Source organism: Triticum urartu, chromosome 5A (genome assembly GCF_056163025.1).
Source record: "Triticum urartu cultivar PI428250 chromosome 5A, HENAU_Tu73, whole genome shotgun sequence".
Lineage (NCBI taxonomy): Eukaryota > Viridiplantae > Streptophyta > Magnoliopsida > Poales > Poaceae > Triticum > Triticum urartu.
Window position 1 is genome coordinate 413,942,907 of NC_141877.1, and position 21,380 is coordinate 413,964,286.

General features: G+C 44.8%; 2 protein-coding genes across 2 annotated transcripts; both read right to left on the minus strand.

Annotated features, from left to right (window-relative positions):
- Positions 1-3,720: 3,720 nt before the first annotated feature.
- On the minus strand, positions 3,721-14,739 carry LOC147971662 (uncharacterized). Its single transcript, XM_087524062.1, has 3 exons — positions 14,184-14,739; positions 4,701-5,566; positions 3,721-4,571 (listed from the first exon to the last, which is right to left on the minus strand). The coding sequence occupies exons 1-3, from the start codon at positions 14,737-14,739 to the stop codon at positions 4,032-4,034; spliced, it is 1,962 nt and encodes a 653-aa protein (XP_087380188.1). The 3' UTR covers positions 3,721-4,031.
- Positions 14,740-18,224: 3,485 nt separating this feature from the next.
- On the minus strand, positions 18,225-20,499 carry LOC125520294 (uncharacterized). The gene is given in 3 exon segments (XM_048685184.2): positions 18,225-18,640; positions 18,642-19,034; positions 20,185-20,499. Coding segments are annotated over 3 exon segments (672 nt in total). The 5' UTR covers positions 20,361-20,499; the 3' UTR covers positions 18,225-18,537.
- Between the last annotated feature and the right edge of the window lie 881 nt (positions 20,500-21,380).

Sequence of the window (21,380 nt, forward strand, 5' to 3'; positions counted from 1 at the left end):
GGTAATACACATCACATAAGCCTTGCAAGCATTACAACTAATATGTTAGTTGTGAGATGATGTATTACGGAACGAGTAAAGAGACTTGCCGGAAACGAGATTGAACTAGGTATTGGATACCGACGATCGAATCTCGGGCAAGTAACATACCGATGACAAAGGGAACAACGTATGTTGTTATGCGGTCTGACCGATAAAGATCTTCGTAGAATATGTAGGAGCCAATATGGGCATCCAGGTCCCGCTATTGGTTATTGACCAGAGACGTGTCTCGGTCATGTCTACATTGTTCTCGAACCCGTAGGGTCCGCACGCTTAAGGTTACGATGACAGTTACATTATGAGTTTATGCATTTTGATGTACCGAAGGTTGTTCGGAGTCCCGGATGTGATCACGGACATGACGAGGAGTCTCGAAATGGTCGAGACGTAAAGATTGATATATTGGAAGCCTATGTTTGGACATCGGAAGTGTTCCGGGTGAAATCGGGATTTTACCGGGTTACCGGGAGGTTACCGGAACCCCCCGGGAGCCATATGGGCCTTCATGGGCCTTAGTGGAAAGGTGAAAGGGCTGCCCACAAGGGCTGCGCGCCTCCCCCCTTCCCCTAGTCCTATTAGGACTAGGAGAGGTGGCCGGCCACCCCTCTCCCTCTTTCCCCCTCGGGGAATCCTAGTTGGAATAGGATTGGAGGGGAGTCCTACTCCCGGAAGGAGTAGGACTCCTCCTGCGCCTCCCTCCTTGGCCGGCCAGCCTCCCCCCTCTACTCCTTTATATACGGAGGCAGGGGGCACCTCTAGACACACAAGTTGATCCACGTGATCTATTCCTTAGCCGTGTGCGGTGCCCCCTGCCACCATATACCTCGATAATACTGTAGCGGAGTTTAGGCGAAGCCCTGCTGCTGTAGTACATCAAGATCGTCACCACGCCGTCGTGCTGACGGAACTCTTCCCCGACACTTTGCTGGATCGGAGTCCGGGGATCGTCATCGAGCTGAACGTGTGCTCGAACTCGGAGGTGCCGTAGTTTCGGTGCTTGATCGGTTGGATCGTGAAGACGTACGACTACTTCCACTACGTCGTGTCATCGCTTCCGCAGTCGGTCTGCGTTGGGTACGTAGATAACACTCTCCCCCTCGTTGCTATGCATCACATGATCTTGCGTGTGCGTAGGAAATTTTTTGAAATTACTACGAAACCTAACACGCCCCACCTCTGGCTTTTGTCTCTTCCCGTCTATTTGGGCTAGCTCTCAGAGAGTGTCTGCGGAGGAAAACGAGATGCTTATGTCCCCTCTGTCTAAAGAGGAGATTGACGAGGCCATGGCCAACTCTAATTCTAGCTCAGCTCTAGGCCCGGATGGGTTCACAAGTGCCTTCTTTAAGAAGTTCTGGCTGGTTCTCAAACCCCTGGTCTATGCTATCATTCAAGGTTTCTGTCTGGGTTTGGTCGATATCTCAAGGCTTAATTATGCTCTCCTCCCCCTTATCCCTAAAGTGAAAGGTGCGGACTCTATTCGACAGTTTAGGCCTATTGCTCTTATCAACAACTTCGCTAAAATTCCCTGCTAATGCCTTTGCTACTAAACTTGTGCATGTGGCTAATAGAGTCATTAGTCAATCTCAATCTACTTTTATCAAAGGTCGTTTTATTTTTGATGGCATCCTTAGTCTGCATGAGATTTTGCATGATATCAACTCTAAAGGCACTAAGGCTATGGTTCTTAAACTTACTTCGAAAATGCGTATGATTCTATTAACTGGGATTTTTTTATGCTCAGTACTTTTGGCTAAAGGTTTTTACGAAGCCTACATCCACAAAATTATGCAACTCGTGTGTGGTGGGCACATGGTTGTCAGTGTTAATGGGATGGTGGGTCCCTATTTTCGCAATGGTTGTGGCCTGCGTTAAGGGGACCCATCTCTCCCCTTCTCTTTAACTTTGTGGCTGACGCTCTCTACTGTCTCCTCAACAGAGTTGCGGGTGTTGGGCATATCACGCCTGTGATTTCTAACCTTATCCCGGATGGTGTGTCTCACCTACAATACGCCAGTGATACCATTATCATGTTAGAATATAGCGATCCTTGTCTTGCCAACCTTAAATTCATCTTCCTCTGTTTCGAGGCCATGTTGGGGCTGAAAATTAATTTCCTAAAAAGCGAGGTTATTATTTTTAATGGATCCGATGAAGAGGCGACTCATGTGGCCCCTAGTCTCAATTGCTCGTTGGGATCCTTCCCCCTTAAACACTTGGGCCTTCCAGTCTCCCCGGGTCGTCTTTTCTCCTCTGATTTTGCCCCTATGGTGCTCAAAGTTGGCAATAGGGTGATGCCATGGCGCGAGCGTTATAATTCGTGCGCGGACAAAGTTTGTCTTATTAATGCTTGTCTCTCCTCCCTCCCCGGAAAGAAGTCCACATCACCCCCTGTGGTTTTAGAAACCGGCTAACCCACCCCCAACTCTGAAACCAGTTAACTAATCCCCTGAGATATCTAATACCAGCCAAGGCACCCCCTAATCCCAATTAAAGTGGTATCTGCCGATGGTTTTGCTTGCGTGGCTGTACAGGATGGCCACGTCGGCTTGGTAGGAGGCGCAGGAGATATGAGCACGGGCCGCCGGCTGTTCCTAATTCATCCAATCCCCAATCCCCAACCCCATAGTTCATCTCTTCCTCCTCTCCTGTTCGTCGCCATGGCTGCGGGCTGAAGCTAGATGTTTGTTTGTTCTCTGGTTCTTCTCCTCCCGTTTTCGCTGCCATGGCCGCCCCTCTCCTCCCCTAATCCATTATTCTCCCATGACATGGAAGCACCTTGAACAAGGAGCGCCCTTGCCATGGCTGAACGGAGCAGCACAATCTCATCTTGGAGTTTATGTTCAATGTACATCGTGAGTTTTAATTGGGACAGTACAGATGCAGATATACTGAACTTTAAACTTTTTTGAAGTCAATGCCCTGTTTTGCTTTCGTTGGATTTTTTTACGAGTAGAATGCGTCGTTGGTTCAATTTGTTGTCTATATTACTTCTCAAGGGAGACAAGGGCTGGGTGTTCCCCATCGAATTTTTGCTACAAACTGAAAGGTAAAATGCGAGTAGTACTTTAGCTTACATGAATCCTGTATGATACTAACAACATAGCTTTTCTTCAAATGGAGAAGAGAATAACAGTGGTTGCGTTTTTTGTTGGTTAGTGCGAACATCTTGGCAAGGAATCCAGGCTAGAGATCATCAGGGACGCATGTCACACCTTGCTGTTGGAGGGGGCGAGAAGGTCAACAATTTCACCAAGTTGTTCTCCTAGATGACCCGAATAGACCTTGATTTGGCAGAGCCCAAACTGAAAGCTGCTCAGAGCATCCATTCTTGCAGGAAAACTACACCCAAAATCATCTCAGGGGCCCAAATGGTGTACATTATACTCTTTGTAGGCATGTACTAATGCTATGAGAAGAGAGAATTCAGTTTAGTTGAGATTGAGAATCAGTACATGCAAAAAGTGTTATCTTCTCTTGCTGGTGTTGTTGTCCCAGTCTAGTTGAAAAAAGAGACTTCAGAGAAAGCATTTTATTTAGGGAATGTACTTCTCAGTCTACAAACTGTTGCATATGCACCAATATATGTAATCTGAATGCAATATTTTCTTCTAACATGAATGAAAGCTTTTGTGAATTGGAAGTACTCTGTTGTTGTAATTATCATGGTTGCAAATTGGCAGCATCTTATTTACATTCGCCATCATTATTGCAAATTGGCAATAGCAGAATTAATAAACAAGACATGACGACAATTATCTGTACTGTTTCAGCTTTACTTTGGAAGAACAAATTTTTCTAAACACAGCAGTGAAATCACATAAGAACAAGTCATGCCCACATCGCAAAACAGTATATGTGTCACATAATAGGGAACAAGTGCTACTAGTACCAGTTTTACATAATATAGCATGAACCAGAGCATGCATAATAGTGAATGATGTACCACAAGTTCATATTTATTTCAATGTAGGTAGGTAACTAGCAGTCAATTATTGCCATATAACCACCATTGGAATCCTGATTGGTTTGACATTGGCTGAGATCTCGACCCAGGTGTTGGTTGATAAGAAGATGATGCAGATGGAAGTTGAGATGATTGTGACTAGGCAAATGGTTCCATGCCACTTCTGAGACTTTGCTCTGTTTTGTTGGATCCTCACAGTCACCTTCTTTCTAATGATTTCCATTGTCGTTATTACAGAGTAGAACCTTGATCTCATGATGGCATTATTAAATGACTCACACATGTTGTTCTCAACTGAGTCACAGAAAGAGCCAATCCTAAAGTAGGCCCTACACCAATGCTCCGACGCGGTTTTCATCATGTCTCTCGCTCCTTCTACTGTGTTTTGTGCAAGCTTAGCCCTGTTGTAATTGAATTGGCTTCTATCTGATGACTTCGCACATGCCCAGAACATTTTCTGAAAGAACTTGTCCCTGTGTTCTTTTCTCCAGTTAGCATAAATGTGTCTTGCACACATCCTATGCTCTGCTTGAGGCACAAGCTCATTGACTGCCCTGATGAGACCCTACATAAGGGAAGAAAAAACTAACATAAGCAAATAATCTCACATCCATAAGGACAATAGGAGAGTAAGATAATTAATTATGTATCATATATGTAATAACAAAAATATGAGTAACAAAATTTAGCTCACTTTCTGTTGATCAGAGATGAGAACCCATCCTTCACCATTGTTGTTTATCTGGAGATCTTTTTGAAGAAACCCAATGAACCAGTACCAGGACTCATAGCTCTCAACCTCTACTATTGCCCAAGCTATTGGATACATTTGGTTATTTGCATCTCTGCCAATTGCACAAAGCAACTGCCCCTTGAATGCGCCCTTCAAAAAACATCCATCTAGCCCCACCACTCTTCTACATCCTGCAAGAAATCCTTTCTTGCAACCATCTAAACACATATACATTCTTTCAAACACATTACTATTAAGAATTTCTGGATTTAATGTCACTGCGATAGTGCTACCGGGGTTGCTTCTAAGCAACTCAAGCTGATAATCATAAACCCGAGCATACTCACCATCAAATAGATCAATTATCTTCTCCATAACAAGTTTCTTTGCTCGTTTGCATTTGGAGATGGACACATCAGCTACTAGATCCTGAAGAACAGCTTGTTGAATGTGCTCTACCTTCCATGATGGATTGTCCCTAATTTGCCTAAAATACTTCTTTGCAACGACACCACATGCGACCAGCTTGTTGTCCCTTCTTGGAATGCAAGTGTGCTCATTATTGTACCTCCATACTAGAAACCAATCGGACCTACTAGTAATGGACCCATAAATACTCCAAGGACAGCCAGGCCAACTGCATTTTGCACTTACTCTCCTTTTCTCATCTTTTGGAAATAACAAGTGGTGATATGTTTTCAGTCCATACTTGACCAATGCATTCTTGAACTCCCTACTATCATGGAAGGCCATACCAACAGAGAATAAAGGAATTTCAGAAGTGCTATCATAAACTTTGTGCTCTGTCTTCTTCCTCTTAGGCATGTCTGTTGGAAATATGCCCTAGAGGCAATAATAAATTGATTATTATTATATTTCCTTGTTCATGATAATCGTTTATTATCCATGCTATAATTGTATTGATAGGAAACTCAGATACATGTGTGGATACATAGACAACACCATGTCCCTAGTAAGCCTCTAGTTGACTAGCTCGTTGATCAATAGATGGTTACGGTTTCCTGACCATGGACATTGGATGTCGTTGATAACGGGATCACATCATTAGGAGAATGATGTGATGGACAAGACCCAATCCTAAGCCTAGCACAAGATCATGTAGTTCGTATGCTAAAGCTTTTCTAATGTCAAGTATCATTTCCTTAGACCATGAGATTGTGCAACTCCCGGATACCGTAGGAGTGCTTTGGGTGTGCCAAAAATCGCAACGTAACTGGGTGACTATAAAGGTGCACTACGGGTATCTCCGAAAGTGTCTGTTGGGTTGGCACGAATCGAGACTGGGATTTGTCACTCCGTGTGACGGAGAGGTATCTCTGGGCCCACTCGGTAGGACATCATCATAATGTGCACAATGTGATCAAGGAGTTGATCACGGGATGATGTGTTACGGAACGAGTAAAAGAGACTTGCCGGTAACGAGATTGAACAAGGTATTGGGATACCGACGATCGAATCTCGGGCAAGTATCGTACCGATAGACAAAGGGAATTGAATACGGGATTGATTAAGTCCTTGACATCGTGGTTCATCCGATGAGATCATCGTGGAACATGTGGGAGCCAACATGGGTATCCAGATCCCGCTGTTGGTTATTGACCGGAGAACGTCTCGGTCATGTCTGCATGTCTCCCGAACCCGTAGGGTCTACACACTTAAGGTTCGATGACGCTAGGGTTGTAAAGGAAGTTTGTATGTGGTTACCGAATGTTGTTCGGAGTCCCGGATGAGATCCCGGACATCACGAGGAGTTCCGGAATGGTCCGGAGGTAAAGATTTATATATGGGAAGTCCTGTTTTGGTCACCGGAAGAGTTTCGGGGTTTATCGGTAACGTACCGGGACCACCGGGAGGGTCCCGGGGGTCCACCAAGTGGGGCCACCAACCCCAGAAGGTTGCGTGGGCTAAGAGTGGTGAGGTACCAGCCCCTTAGTGGGCTGGTGCGCCTCCCACAAGGGCCCATGGCGCCTAAGAGGTGGAAAGGGGGCAAACCCTAAAGGGATATGGGCCTTAAGGCCCATATTGGTGCGCCTCCCTCTCCCATCCCCTCTTGGCCGCCACCCTTGTTCCCCATCTAGGGCTGCCGCCCCCCCCCCCCCCTAGGGGTGGGAACCCTAGAGGGGGCGCAGCCCCTCCCCTTCCCTATATATATTGAGGCATTGGGCTGCCCAGAACACACGCGATTCGATCTCTCGTTGGTGCAGCCCTGCATCTCTCTCTCCCTCCTCTTCTGTGGTGCTTGGCGAAGCCCTGCAGGATTGCCACGCTCCTCCATCATCACCACGCTGTTGTGCTGCTGCTGGATGGAGTCTTCCTCAACCTCTCCCTCTCTCCTTGCTGGATCAAGGCGTGGGAGACGTCACCGGGCTGTACGTGTGTTGAACACGGAGGTGCCGTGCGTTCGGCACTTGGTCATCGGTGATTTGAATCACGACGAGTACGACTCCATCAACCCCGTTCACTTGAACGCTTCCGCTTAGCGATCTACAAGGGTATGTAGATGCACTCTCCTTCCCCTCGTTGCTAGTCTCTCCATAGATAGATCTTGGTGACACGTAGGAAAATTTTGAATTTCTGCTACGTTCCCCAACAGTGGCATCATGAGCTAGGTCTATTGCGTAGTTTCTATGCACGAGTAGAACACAAAGTAGTTGTGGGCGTTGATTTTGTTCAATATGCTTGCCGTTACTAGTCTTATCTTGATTCGGCGGCATCGTGGGATGAAGCGGCCCGGACCGACCTTACACGTACTCTTACGTGAGACAGGTTCCACCGACTGACATGCACTAGTTGCATAAGGTGGCTAGCGGGTGTCTGTCTCTCCTACTTTAGTCGGATCGGATTCGATGAAAAGGGTCCTTATGAAGGGTAAATAGCAATTGGCATATCACGTTGTGGTTTTGCGTAGGTAAGAAACGTTCTTGCTAGAAACCCATAGCAGCCACGTAAAACATGCAAACAACAATTAGAGGACGTCTAACTTGTTTTTGCAGGGTATGCTATGTGATGTGATATGGCCAAAGGATGTGATGAATGATATATGTGATGTATGAGATTGATCATGTTCTTGTAATAGGAATCACGACTTGCATGTCGATGAGTATGACAACCGGCAGGAGCCATAGGAGTTGTCTCAATTTATTCATGACATGCGTGTCAACATAAACGTCATATAATTACTTTACTTTATTGCTAAACGTTAGCTGTAGTAGTAGAAGTAATAGATGACGTGACAACTTCATGAAGACACGATGATGGAGATCATGATGATGGAGATCATGGTGTCATGCCGGTGACGATGATGATCATGGAGCCCCGAAGATGGAGATCAAAAGGAGCAATATGATATTGGCCATATCATGTCACTATTTGATTGCATGTGATGTTTATCATGTTTATAAATCTTATTTTCTTAGAACGACGGTAGTAAATAAGATGATCCCTCATTAAAATTTCAAGAAAGTGTTCCCCCTAACTGTGCACCATTGCGACAGTTTGCTGTTTCAAAACACCACGTGATGATCGGGTGTTTTATTCAGACGTTGACATACAACGGGTGTAAGACAGATTTACACATGCAAACACTTAGGTTAACTTGACGAGCCTAGCATGTACAGACATGGCCTCGGAACACAGAAGACCGAAAGGTTGAGCATGAGTCGTATGGTGGATACGATCAACATGAAGATGTTCACCGATGATGACTAGTCCGTCTCACGTGATGATCGGACACGGCCTAGTTGACTCGGATCATGTAATCACTTAGATGACTAGAGGGATGTCTATCTGAGTGGGAGTTCATAAGATGAACTTAATTATCCTGAACATAGTCAAAAGGATTTTGCAAATTATGTCGTAGCTCGCGTTTCAGTTCTACTGTTTAGATATGTTCCTAGAGAAAAATTAGTTGAAAGTTGATAGTAGCAATTATGCGGACTAGGTCCGTAAACTGAGGATTGTCCTCATTGCTTCTTAGAAGGCTTATGTCCTCAATGCACCGCTCAGTGTGCTGAACCTCGAACGTTGTCTGTGGATGTTGCGAACATCTGACATACACGTTTTGATAACTATGTGATAGTTCAGTTAAACGGTTTAGAGTTGAGGCACCAAAGACGTTTTTGAAACGTCACGAAACATATGAGATGTTTTGAGGGCTGAAATTTGGATTTCAGGCTCGTGCCCACGTCAAGAGGTATAAGACCTCCGACGATTTTCTTAACCTGCAAACTAAGGAGAAAAGCTCAATTGTTGAGCTTGTGCTCGGATTGTCTGAGTACAACAATCATTTGAATCAAGTGGGAGTTGATCTTCCAGATAAGATAGTGATGTTTCTCCGAAGTCATTACCACCAAGCTGCTAGAGCTTCGTGATGAACTATAATATATCGGGGACATGTATGATAATCCTTGAGATATTCGCGATGTTTGACACCGCGAAAGTAGAAATCAAGAAGAAGCATCAATTGTTGATGGTTAGTGAAACCACTAGTTTCAAGAAGGGCAAGGGCAAGAAGGGATACTTCATGACACGGCAATTCAGCTGCTGCTCTAGTGAAGAAACCCAAGGTTAAACCCAAACCCGAGACTAAGTGCTTCTGTAATAAGGGGAACAGCCACTTGAGCAGAATTACCCTAGATACTTGGTAGATTAGAAGGCTGGCAAGGTCGATAGAAGTATATTGGATATACATTGTGTTGATGTGTACTTTACTAGTACTCCTAGTAGCACCAGGGTATTAGATACCGGTTCGGTTGCTAAGTGTTAGTAACTCGAAATAAAAGCTACGGAGACTAGCTAAAGGTGAGCTGATGATATGTGTTGGAAGTGTTTCCAATGTTGATATAATCAAATATCGTACGCTCCTTCTACCATCGAGATTGGTGTTTGTGTTGAGCATAGACATGATTGGATTATGTCTATCGCAATACGGTTATTCATTTAAGGAGAATAATGGTTACTCTGTTTATTTGAATAATACCTTCAATGGTCTTACACCTAAAATGAATGGTTCATTGAATCTCGATCGTAGTGATACACATGTACATGCCAAAAGATAGTAATGATAGTACCACCTACTTGTGGCACTGCCACGTAAGTCATATCGGTATAAAACGCATGAAGAAGCTCCATGTTGATGGATCTTTGGGCTCACTCGTTTTTGAAAAGTTTGAGACATGCGAATCATGTCTATTGGTGTGTATGCATGAAACTCCATGCAAATGGACCATTTGGGCTCACTTGATTTTGAATCACTTGAGACATGCAAATCATACCACATGGGCAAGATGACTGAAAGCCTCGGTTTCAGTAAAATGGAACTAGAAAGCAAATTGTTGGAAGTAATACATTTTGATGTGTGCAGTCCAATGAGTGCTGAGGCGTGTAGTGGATATCGTTATGTTCTTACTTCACAGATGATTAGAGTAGATGTTGAGTATATTTACTTGATGAATCACGAGTCTGAATTATTGAAAGGTTCAAGTAATTTCAGGGTGAAGTTGAAAGATCGTCGTGACAAGAGGATAAAATATCTATGATATGATCATAGAGATGAATATCTGAATTACGAGTTTGGCACATAATTAAGACATTGTGGAAATTGTTTCACAACTAATACAGCCTGGAACACCATAGTGTGATGGTGTGTCCGAACATCATAACTGCACCCTATTGGATATGATGCATACCATGATGTCTCTTATCGAATTACCACAATAGTTTATGGGTTAAGCATTAGAGACAACCACATTCACTTTAAAAGGGGCACCACGTAATTCCGATGAGATGACACCGTATGAACTATGGTTTAGAGAAACCTAAGCTGTCATTTCTTAAAAGTTTGGGGCTGCGACGCTTATGTGAAAAAGTTTCAGGCTGATAAGCTCGAACCGAAAGCGGATAAATGCATCTTCATAGGACAACCCAAAAACAGTTGGGTATACCTCCCGTCTCAGATCCGAAAGCAATAAAGGATTGTTTCTAGAATCGGGTCCTTTCTCGAGGAAAAGTTTCTCTCGAAAGAATTGAGTGGGAGGATGGTGGAGACTTGATGAGGTTATTAAACCATTACTTCAACTAGTGTATAGCAGGGCACAAAGAGTTGTTCCTGTGGCACCTACACCAATTGAAGTGGAAGCTTATGATATTGATCATGAGACTTCGGATCAAGTCACTCCCAAACCTCGTGGGATGACAAGGATGCGTACTACTTCAGAGTGGTACGTAATCCTGTCTTGGAAGTCATGTTGCTAGACAACAATGAACCTACGAGCTATGGAGAAGCGATGGTGGGCCTGGATTCCGATAAATGGCTTGAGGCCATATAATCCGAGAGAGGATCCATGTATGAAAACAAAGTGTAGACTTTGGAAGAACTACTTGATGGTCGTAAGGCTGTTGAGTGTAGATGGATTTTAAAAGGAAGACAGACAATGATGGTAAATGTCACCATTAAGAAAGCTCGACTTGTCGTTAAGATGTTTTCTGACAAGTTCAAGGAGTTGACTACGGTGAGATTTTCTCACTCGTAGCGATGCTAAGAGTCTGTTGGAATTATATTAGCAGTCACTGCATTATTTATGAAATCTTGCAGATAGGATGTCAAAACATTGTTTCCTCGACGATTTTCTTGAGGAAATGTTGTATGTGATACAACCGAAAGGTTTTGTCAATCCTGAAAAGATGCTAATAAGGATGCAAAGCTCCAGCAATCCTTCTGAGGACTGGAGTGAGCATCTCGGAGTTGGAATGTACGCTTTGATGAGATGATCAAAGATTTTGGTGTATACAAAGTATATGAGAAACTTGTATTTCCAAAGAAGTGAGTGGGAGCACTATAGAATTTCTGATGAGTATATGTTGTTGACATTGTTGATCAGAAATGACGTAGAATTTCTGGAAAGCATATAGGGTTATTTGGAAAGTGTTTTCAATGGAAAACCTGGATTAAGCTACTTGAGCATTGAGCATCAAGATCTATAAGGATAGATCAAAACGCTTAATGGTACTTTCAAATGAGCACATACCTTGACATGATCTTGAAGTTGTTCAAGATGGATCAGTCAAAGAAGGAGTTCTTGCCTGAGTTGTAAGGTATGAAGTTAAGACTTAAAGCTCGACCACGGCAGAATAGAGAGAAAGGACGAAGGTCGTCCCCTATGCTTAAGACATAGGCTCTACAGTATGCTATGCTGTGTACCGCACCTGAAGTGTGCCTTGCCATGAGTCGGTCAAGGGCTACGAGAGTGATCCATGAATGGATCACAGGACAGCGGTCAAAGTTATCCTTAGTAACTAGTGGACTAAGGAATTTTCTCGATTATGGAGGTGGTAAAAGAGTTCGTCGTAAAGGGTTACGCCGATGCAAACTTTGACACTAAACCAGATTATTTTGAGTAGTAAACTGGATTCGTATAATAGAACAGTTATTTGGAATAGCTCCAAATAGAACGTGGTAGCTGCATCTAGGAGATGACATAGAGATTTGTGAAGCACACACGGATCTGAAAGGTTCAGACCCGTTGACTAAAACCTCTCTCACAAGCAACATGATCAAACCTAGAACTCTTTGGGTGTTAGTCACATGGCGATGTGACCTGTGAGTGTTAATCACATGGCGATGTGAACTAGATTATTGACTCTAGTGCAAGTGGGAGACTGTTGGAAATATGCCCTAGAGGCAATAATAAATTGATTATTATTATATTTCCTTGTTCATGATAATCGTTTATTATCCATGCTATAATTGTATTGATAGGAAACTCAGATACATGTGTGGATACATAGACAACACCATGTCCCTAGTAAGCCTCTAGTTGACTAGCTCGTTGATCAATAGATGGTTACGGTTTCCTGACCATGGACATTGGATGTCGTTGATAACGGGATCACATCATTAGGAGAATGATGTGATGGACAAGACCCAATCCTAAGCCTAGCACAAGATCATGTAGTTCGTATGCTAAAGCTTTTCTAATGTCAAGTATCATTTCCTTAGACCATGAGATTGTGCAACTCCCGGATACCGTAGGAGTGCTTTGGGTGTGCCAAAAATCGCAACGTAACTGGGTGACTATAAAGGTGCACTACGGGTATCTCCGAAAGTGTCTGTTGGGTTGGCACGAATCGAGACTGGGATTTGTCACTCCGTGTGACGGAGAGGTATCTCTGGGCCCACTCGGTAGGACATCATCATAATGTGCACAATGTGATCAAGGAGTTGATCACGGGATGATGTGTTACGGAACGAGTAAAAGAGACTTGCCGGTAACGAGATTGAACAAGGTATTGGGATACCGACGATCGAATCTCGGGCAAGTATCGTACCGATAGACAAAGGGAATTGAATACGGGATTGATTAAGTCCTTGACATCGTGGTTCATCCGATGAGATCATCGTGGAACATGTGGGAGCCAACATGGGTATCCAGATCCCGTTGTTGGTTATTGACCGGAGAACGTCTCGGTCATGTCTGCATGTCTCCCGAACCCGTAGGGTCTACACACTTAAGGTTCGATGACGCTAGGGTTGTAAAGGAAGTTTGTATGTGGTTACCGAATGTTGTTCGGAGTCCCGGATGAGATCCCGGACATCACGAGGAGTTCCGGAATGGTCCGGAGGTAAAGATTTATATATGGGAAGTCCTGTTTTGGTCACCGGAAGAGTTTCGGGGTTTATCGGTAACGTACCGGGACCACCGGGAGGGTCCCGGGGGTCCACCAAGTGGGGCCACCAACCCCAGAAGGTTGCGTGGGCTAAGAGTGGTGAGGGACCAGCCCCTTAGTGGGCTGGTGCGCCTCCCACAAGGGCCCATGGCGCCTAAGAGGTGGAAAGGGGGCAAACCCTAAAGGGATATGGGCCTTAAGGCCCATATTGGTGCGCCTCCCTCTCCCATCCCCTCTTGGCCGCCACCCTTGTTCCCCATCTAGGGCTGCCCCCCCCCCCCTAGGGGTGGGAACCCTAGAGGGGGCGCAGCCCCTCCCCTTCCCTATATATATTGAGGCATTGGGCTGCCCAGAACACACGCGATTCGATCTCTCGTTGGTGCAGCCCTGCATCTCTCTCTCCCTCCTCTTCTGTGGTGCTTGGCGAAGCCCTGCAGGATTGCCACGCTCCTCCATCATCACCACGCCATTGTGCTGCTGCTGGATGGAGTCTTCCTCAACCTCTCCCTCTCTCCTTGCTGGATCAAGGCGTGGGAGACGTCACCGGGCTGTACGTGTGTTGAACACGGAGGTGCCGTGCGTTCGGCACTTGGTCATCGGTGATTTGAATCACGACGAGTACGACTCCATCAACCCCGTTCACTTGAACGCTTCCGCTTAGCGATCTACAAGGGTATGTAGATGCACTCTCCTTCCCCTCGTTGCTAATCTCTCCATAGATAGATCTTGGTGACACGTAGGAAAATTTTGAATTTCTGCTACGTTCCCCAACAATGTCATCCCTGTCACTTGCTTCATCATAAGATAAATCGTCTGCGCTGTCAAAATAGGGTGTCACATCACCATCACCATCATCAAGCTTGCAATCCTCTGGGACAAGGAAATCCTCTGGCACATCAACTACTTTCTCATCCTCTTCTCCAAGCATTTTGTTCCTGACCTTGTTCTTGAGTTCCCTTGCATATTTTTTGAATTCAATTGCTTCTTCGTCATCGGCAGAACTATTTTCTTCTTCTTCTAAATCAACCTTATAATCACTATCACTGCTTGTGGATTCATCTTCACCCCCTTTGTTTCTTTTTCCTTCAGCCACCTTTGATTTTCCTGCTATGGAGCCACTTCCCTTCACAACCTTCCTAGAAACTGGCAACTTCTGGGGTCGATGGAATACATGTGCATCTTCAGCTACCTCATGCATCTCCTCTGCATCTCCTCTGCATTCCTCTGAATTTCTCTTCTCTTCTGAACATTGTTCCTCTCGTTGTCCCTCTCCTTGTTCTGCCTGCCGAACAGATAGGTAACCGAGTGGTTTCATATCTGCGAAATAACAACAAAATACAACACATATATAAGCGCTCTGCACATATATAAGATCGAATCCCTATGCAATCAAACCGGTGACAAATCGCACATACATAAGCCCTCCGGATATAAACTGTTTCAATAGTCAAACCTCTAACTTAATGTACAGTCAAGCATAAAACCATCCTGTTAAAATGAGTGTAGCAACACAAATTATTATTGCTTCTGAATACTTACAAATTTCTAAAACATACGTACCAGAGTTTATATGAGTTTAGTGTATTTCAAAATTTATGATGCCCCCGTCATGCTCATGCTAAAGGTATGCATGCATCCTGGAATACACAGGGCATTTTGCAAAAGTTGATTACTTCTAGAGTACATGCAGACATGCATCAACCTGGGTTATGGACTGTTAAGTCCAGCAGGTTTCTGAAAGAAAACTGCTGATTGCAGAGTAGCTTTTTCAATGTGTACTGTAGCTCGACGGCCGACTAGTTGTTTAATTGTGATCACACAAGTACCATTGAGAAAATACTAAGACGTCGGTCGAGATTACTCATGGAGAAAAATAACAAAACTAGTAAAATGGCAGTGGTCTGAAGGGACCCAAATCATATTTTCTGAATTTGAAAAAAGTCCTTTAAAATCTTCAGAACCTAGACTGTTCAAGTGCATAGAGATAATCTTGGTGTACATACATTAACTCAGCAAACACTACTCGGGTGAAACTATGGTGCGTTAGTACTAATCACCGGACTGATCGAGGACTATATAGTTGGCGTCTGACATCTAAATTCAGAAAGGGTCGTTGCAGCCTTGCAGGTGTGCAAGTTTCAATGCGTAGTCAACACAGAGAAGTACGTGTGTGCTGGGCATGAAAGAGATGAGCGCCTAACTTGGACTCCTGGAGTCGTCGCGCTGCTACCTTCAAGCGGCGATCATCCCGTCTTGCCCCGCCGCTGTCTCGTCGAAAGGAAATAAGGGAGACGATGCCCAAACAAACCGGAGGAGCAGTTAAGTCTCAGACCCACCCTACCAAGCCGACGTGGCCATCCTGTACAGCCACGCAAGCAAAACCATCGGCAGATACCACTTTAATTGGGATTAGGGGGTGCCTTGGCTGGTATTAGATATCTCAGGGGATTAGTTAACTGGTTTCAGAGTTGGGGGGGTGGGTTAGCCGGTTTCTGAAACCACAGGGGGTGATGTGGACTTCTTTCCCCTCCCCGTGTTTCTTATGGGATTTTATCGTTTGCCTGAAGGAACCCATGCTGGCTTTGATAAGCATCGTAGTGCATTCTACTGGAACTCGGTTGATAATAAACGTAAATACCGTTTGGTCAAGTGAAAAATTATGTGTAAACCAAAAGGACTGGGAAGGCTGGGTATCATCAATACCTCTGTCATGAATATCTGCCTCATTGTCAAATGGTGGTGGAGGATCTTTAACACTCCTGATGGCATGTTGTGGCGTGACATTGTCAAAGCAAAGTACTTTCCCTCTGGCAACCCTATCTTTGCTTCTGCGACTGGTGGATCCCAGTTCTGGTGCGATTTGGTCAGGGTGAGGTATATCTTTCGTTCTTAGATTAAATTTGTAGTTGGTAATGGCGAATCTATCCGGTTTTGGACCAACTGCTGGTGCGGTGATAATCCTCTTTGTCTTTCTTTTCCTACTATTTTTCCTTTGTTTCCTTTCCTGAAATTTCCATCTCGGATCTCGCTCGTTCTGGCTGGGACATACAATTTCGTCATGCTCTTTCTCCTATAGAGATGAATCAGTGGCAGCAATGTGCGGACCAAGTGCCCTGGCCTCACTCGGCCTCTAGTCGTTTTTCGGTTAAGTCACTTTATTCCAGGATCATTATAGGTTCTCCTTGCTCGAAATTCAAAGATATTTGGCGTGCCAAGATCCCCCTTAAGATAAAAATCTTTATGTGGCAAGCCATTTGTGGGAGGCTCCCCGCGGCGGACCAGATCCGCAAGGACTGAGTTTTGTAAGCTTTGTGGGGCTAGAGAGGTCACGTGCTCTTTAATTGCCATCGGGCTAAACTTATGTGGAGTTGTACCAGACCCTGGTTGGGTGTTAATTGGTCTCCCACTTCTTTCTCGGGCCTTCGATCCTGCTCTAGTTCTCTTGCTGGTCAAAATAGACGCCTGTTCCGGCTATGTCCTGGGTCCTGTGGACTGCTAGGAATAAATTTACTATTGAAAACATATTCCCGTCTAAACCTGCTGACTATCTTTTCAAATTGATTTCTTTCCTACAGCAGTGAAAATTGTTGACTAAGGACCAGGATCGTGGAGCAACTGAAGACCTGATCACGGAAGTACATTCTACGGCGTCTTCCTTGCTCCAGAACGACCATGCCAATGTTGGTTGACCGTGTTCCTTTTGGTTTGCTGTGCCCCTTGGGCGTAGGTAGTTGGCCTGTGTGCCTATTCCGGCTTTCATGCGGTGTAACTGCACTGTATTAATCTTGCTCGGTTTGGTTGTATGTTTTGAACCCTATCTGATGGCTTTATTTATAAAGTCAGGCGTGTGCCTTTTCTCTAAAAAAAGGCACGTTGGCAAATACTATAGACGATAGTACTTAGTACTGAACAGGTCTGTTATGAGGTTGTGTCCCTCCACATAACGAGCGCGATGAGTGACCAAATTTACTCACATAATGCTTTTTTTAAAGGAGGGTTACCCCCGACCTCTACATCAAAACGACGCATAGAGCCATATTAAACAAAGTAGCCATCAAGTACCTAGTTTGATACAACTTCATGAATCAAGCTGAAACAATAAAAATTGCCACAATAAGCAGAAATAGGCATGGCGTTGGCACTGGACCTGGGAACGAATCATATTCAGATTGCTTCTGACTATAAGCGGATATAAACCATATCCATCAGAGAGCGGGGGGCGATCATGGCATTATCATCAAAGAGATCTTACAAACTTCCACCTTATTCACGACGTGTAATTTTTTCTTTGAACCTCGAGAGTCGAACTATGAGGCTCATAGACTTGCTAGATTTGGTATCTCACTTCCTGTTGGGAGGCATTTGTGGTTGGGCATCCAGCATGACCCAATTGTAATCCCTATAAACTTTTTAGTTGATCAATAAAGGCTTGGCGAGCTTTTCTCAAAAAAACAGAAATAGGACAAGATGACTATACACCTATCCTATTATTTGAGCGCCATACAAACCGGTAGTAAGTATCCCGTGCTACTGTCTCCCAATGGTTGCACCCATAAGCCATATTCTCCTTAACTTTAGCATGCCTGAGTAACGACCACGTACGGATCCAGCCCACAAAAGTATACGACATAACACTCATGTCAGTTCACAAAAGCATTACATTTCTGGAATAAATCTTCTCAAAAATTAGAACTTGGCCTATCTATGTCTTCTCGTATATCATAGAAATGGATGTATCTAGAACTAAAAATATGTCTAGATACATCCATTTTTGTGGCAAGTAATTCGAAACGGAGGGAGTATTGCACAAGTACCAATGTTCAAAATATCAGTTTTCTGCAAACTGGAGGGAGTGTGATTTCTGCCTTTGACTTACTGCATTTGATTTTAGCAGATTATGTCAAGTTATATTTACACATTGTCAAACAAGCTATTTTACACACAAAACCGTCACCATACATGCTCCCTCTTTTTTTTTATCTGCTCCCTCTTATTTAGGCAAACACCCCAATGCAACCTTAGGTTAGCAAAAGAGAGATGCGGTATATTAGCCCCCAGAACAAACACAAGAAAAAAAAACACGAAAAGATGGAAATGCCTCTTGAATTCCTTGTTAATCAGCCTCCGGTTGTTTTTCCAGGCAAACAGATGAGCAGCGGCTGTGCAAACGTTGCAGATTCACCATCGAAAACGACCTCATTGGCATGGGCAAATATCTTAGACGCGCAAGACCCAAGCCGAGGTGCAGGTATCGTCGGAGAAGCAAATTGTGCAGTGTTGTCAGGTGACTGAACAAAAATGAACTGCTGAGGCGGCTCGTTTTCGTCGCTGCTGAGGCTGCTGCTACTGCTGCTGTTGGAGCTCATACCATCGGAGGGCCTCAACCTGCTTAAACCCGCAAGCCTCTTAGTGATACCGTTCTTGTAGGTCTCCGGCACGGTGATCTGTGACTGATCGTACATGATGCTGTATGCAAGAAGATTTTTCCGTTTCCTGGAGTAAGCATTGTCTGCCTTGGCAATGACCTTTGCCGAACCAGATGGCCCGATAGCTTCCTTGAGGAATGTGAAAGATCTGGACTTGCCATTATAGAATTTAGAGATGCCACGCCTGCCCCACAAAATGATGAGGATATCAGAGGTAGCATATAGATAAACACCATAATGATGCAATGAACACACACATGAAGCGTGTAGTGCAGAAAAGTATAACAACATAACAGCTGTAGCGATAAGCATTGCCGTTCTGGTGGCGCATTATTTATGAGCAAGCATGCGAAACTGACCGGACACAATACCAAAGTAAGCGTTTCCGGATCAGAAGGAATCAGGGAAATTTACGTCAACAAACAAAGGAACTTTTGCATTTAGCAGTTAGCAGACCATGGTGGCAAGAAAAACTAAAGCTACTCTTCAGTATTAGGAAATGTAAGATACTTAAGCAGAGTATATTAATACCATAGAAGGACCATACTGTTTGCAAAACATGTAGGAAAATGTTTCCCTTGATAAACAAAGCCACACTTTGTATAGCAGCAAACATATCAAATGGAGCACTCTTTGGTGGGGTTCATATACAGCGAAGGATCCCAACATGAAACTTGCATTGTGTTGTCAAGAGTTGTACTGTACAATTTTCAGCTAATAATATGGCCTTGCTATTTCCTCTACAAGCAACGTGTTTGCAGAAAAATGTGCAAGTACTATTCATGAGAAGATAGGTACACCTCGCCAACCTCACAACAATAATACTAAACATTACTAAAGCAGGACATGAGAACGACGGGATGCAACAGTCATCAGCACACAATTGGCTGGGCAAATGGCACAGACCTGTCCCATCAACTAAACAATGTGGAGCACTCCATATCATCACGCAACTGAATAGAATGATCCACAACTCTAAGAGAAGTTCTAACAAAGAACATGCACTAGTATATAATAATTGCAACACGTGGCAGCCCACATTGGCTCATTTGTTGAATCGGAACCTTCCATTGGCCGGTTGTATGACAATACATCAGTTTACTACTATAGTTGGTAGTAATCCTCTAGGGCGGTCCACACAAACAAGTTCGTCGCCCTACTCTCCCGTTTACAGATATCCAATGTGCCTATTTCCCCAATCCCAAAGGCGCGGCGTCCAGCGAAGATCGCCGACGGATGACTATTTCTTCCGAGAGCTCGCGCGCAGCGACGCGGAGCGAGACCAGAAATTTAACAGGCCGGAACAAAAAGACGCAAGGGGCTCTGCTCCTCACCTGATGGGAAGCGACTCCTCCAATGCGGCGAGGCCGTCGAGCCCGGCCCCGCTGTAGGCGCTCTGCACCTCCCCCTCCCCGTCCTCCGCCTCCTCCTTCCCCACCGGCGCGCCGCCCTCGTCGCTGTCGTTCCCCAGCGACGACGACGAGCTGCACGGCTCCGACCGCGGCGGCATCCGCCCGATCTGGACCCGGCGCCGCCGATCCGCCCAACGCCGAGGATCGATCGCCAACAGGAAGGAAGGAGAAGAAACGGCCCCTCTCGTCGTCGTCGTCGGTTTAAGGAGGAGGGGGGCGGATTTTAAATGAGGCACGAATGGATGGGGTGCGGGTTTTAAATACGCACCGGGTAATGAAGGCGAGCCGTTTCTGATGAAGAATAACTGTGCCACGTAATGTGCAGATCAGCTCGTAATTAATAACGGATCGGTCAGAGACGTGCGGGGCAGGGTGAGAGGAGGTGGACGAGGTTTGGGTCGGCGGGAGCGTGGGCGTGAACGTGAGCTGGAGGGGCGCGCGGCGCCTTATCGGCTTATCCACATACGTATGCAATATTTATCTCTTTTTTGGAAATTTATAATTCTATAATGTACATATTTCTTACTAACTTTTGGACATTTCTTTTTTGAATACGGTACAAGTGCTCATATATACGCGCATACACTCATCTCTATCATCTCTATGAACGCGTACACACACCCTACCCGGCTACCCCTATGAGCACCTTCGAGAGACTGAGCCGACATATCATCTTAGAATTTACGAAGTCAGCGTAGGCATCTCGTCGTCGACGGAAACGTACCCTCTCACTGAAAACACATCACCGAAATTCTGAAATAAATCTCTATTGATGCAACTTTGCGGCCTATTTGGGACTATTTCGCTCCTTAAAATCCAGTTCCGCCCTAAAATTACAAGCCAAACGGGGTAGTTAAGCCAAGCTGGAGGGAGTATAAACTTGGAGGTGAAGCATGCCATGGGCGAATTCATTGAGAGCTGAATTTCGAAGCTGGTCAATTTTCCTCAAGAGTAAATTGAGGAAACAATTCCTTTTTTCTATCTTTGCATCTGGATTTTAAAGCATATCCATTGGTAATTCAAATATGCGATGTGGATTCGTGTGCCCGCTAGCTAGAAACGTGTGTGATTTGGCTTTGGTCCATGTTAGTAATGTCGGTAGATAAAGTCAACAACGT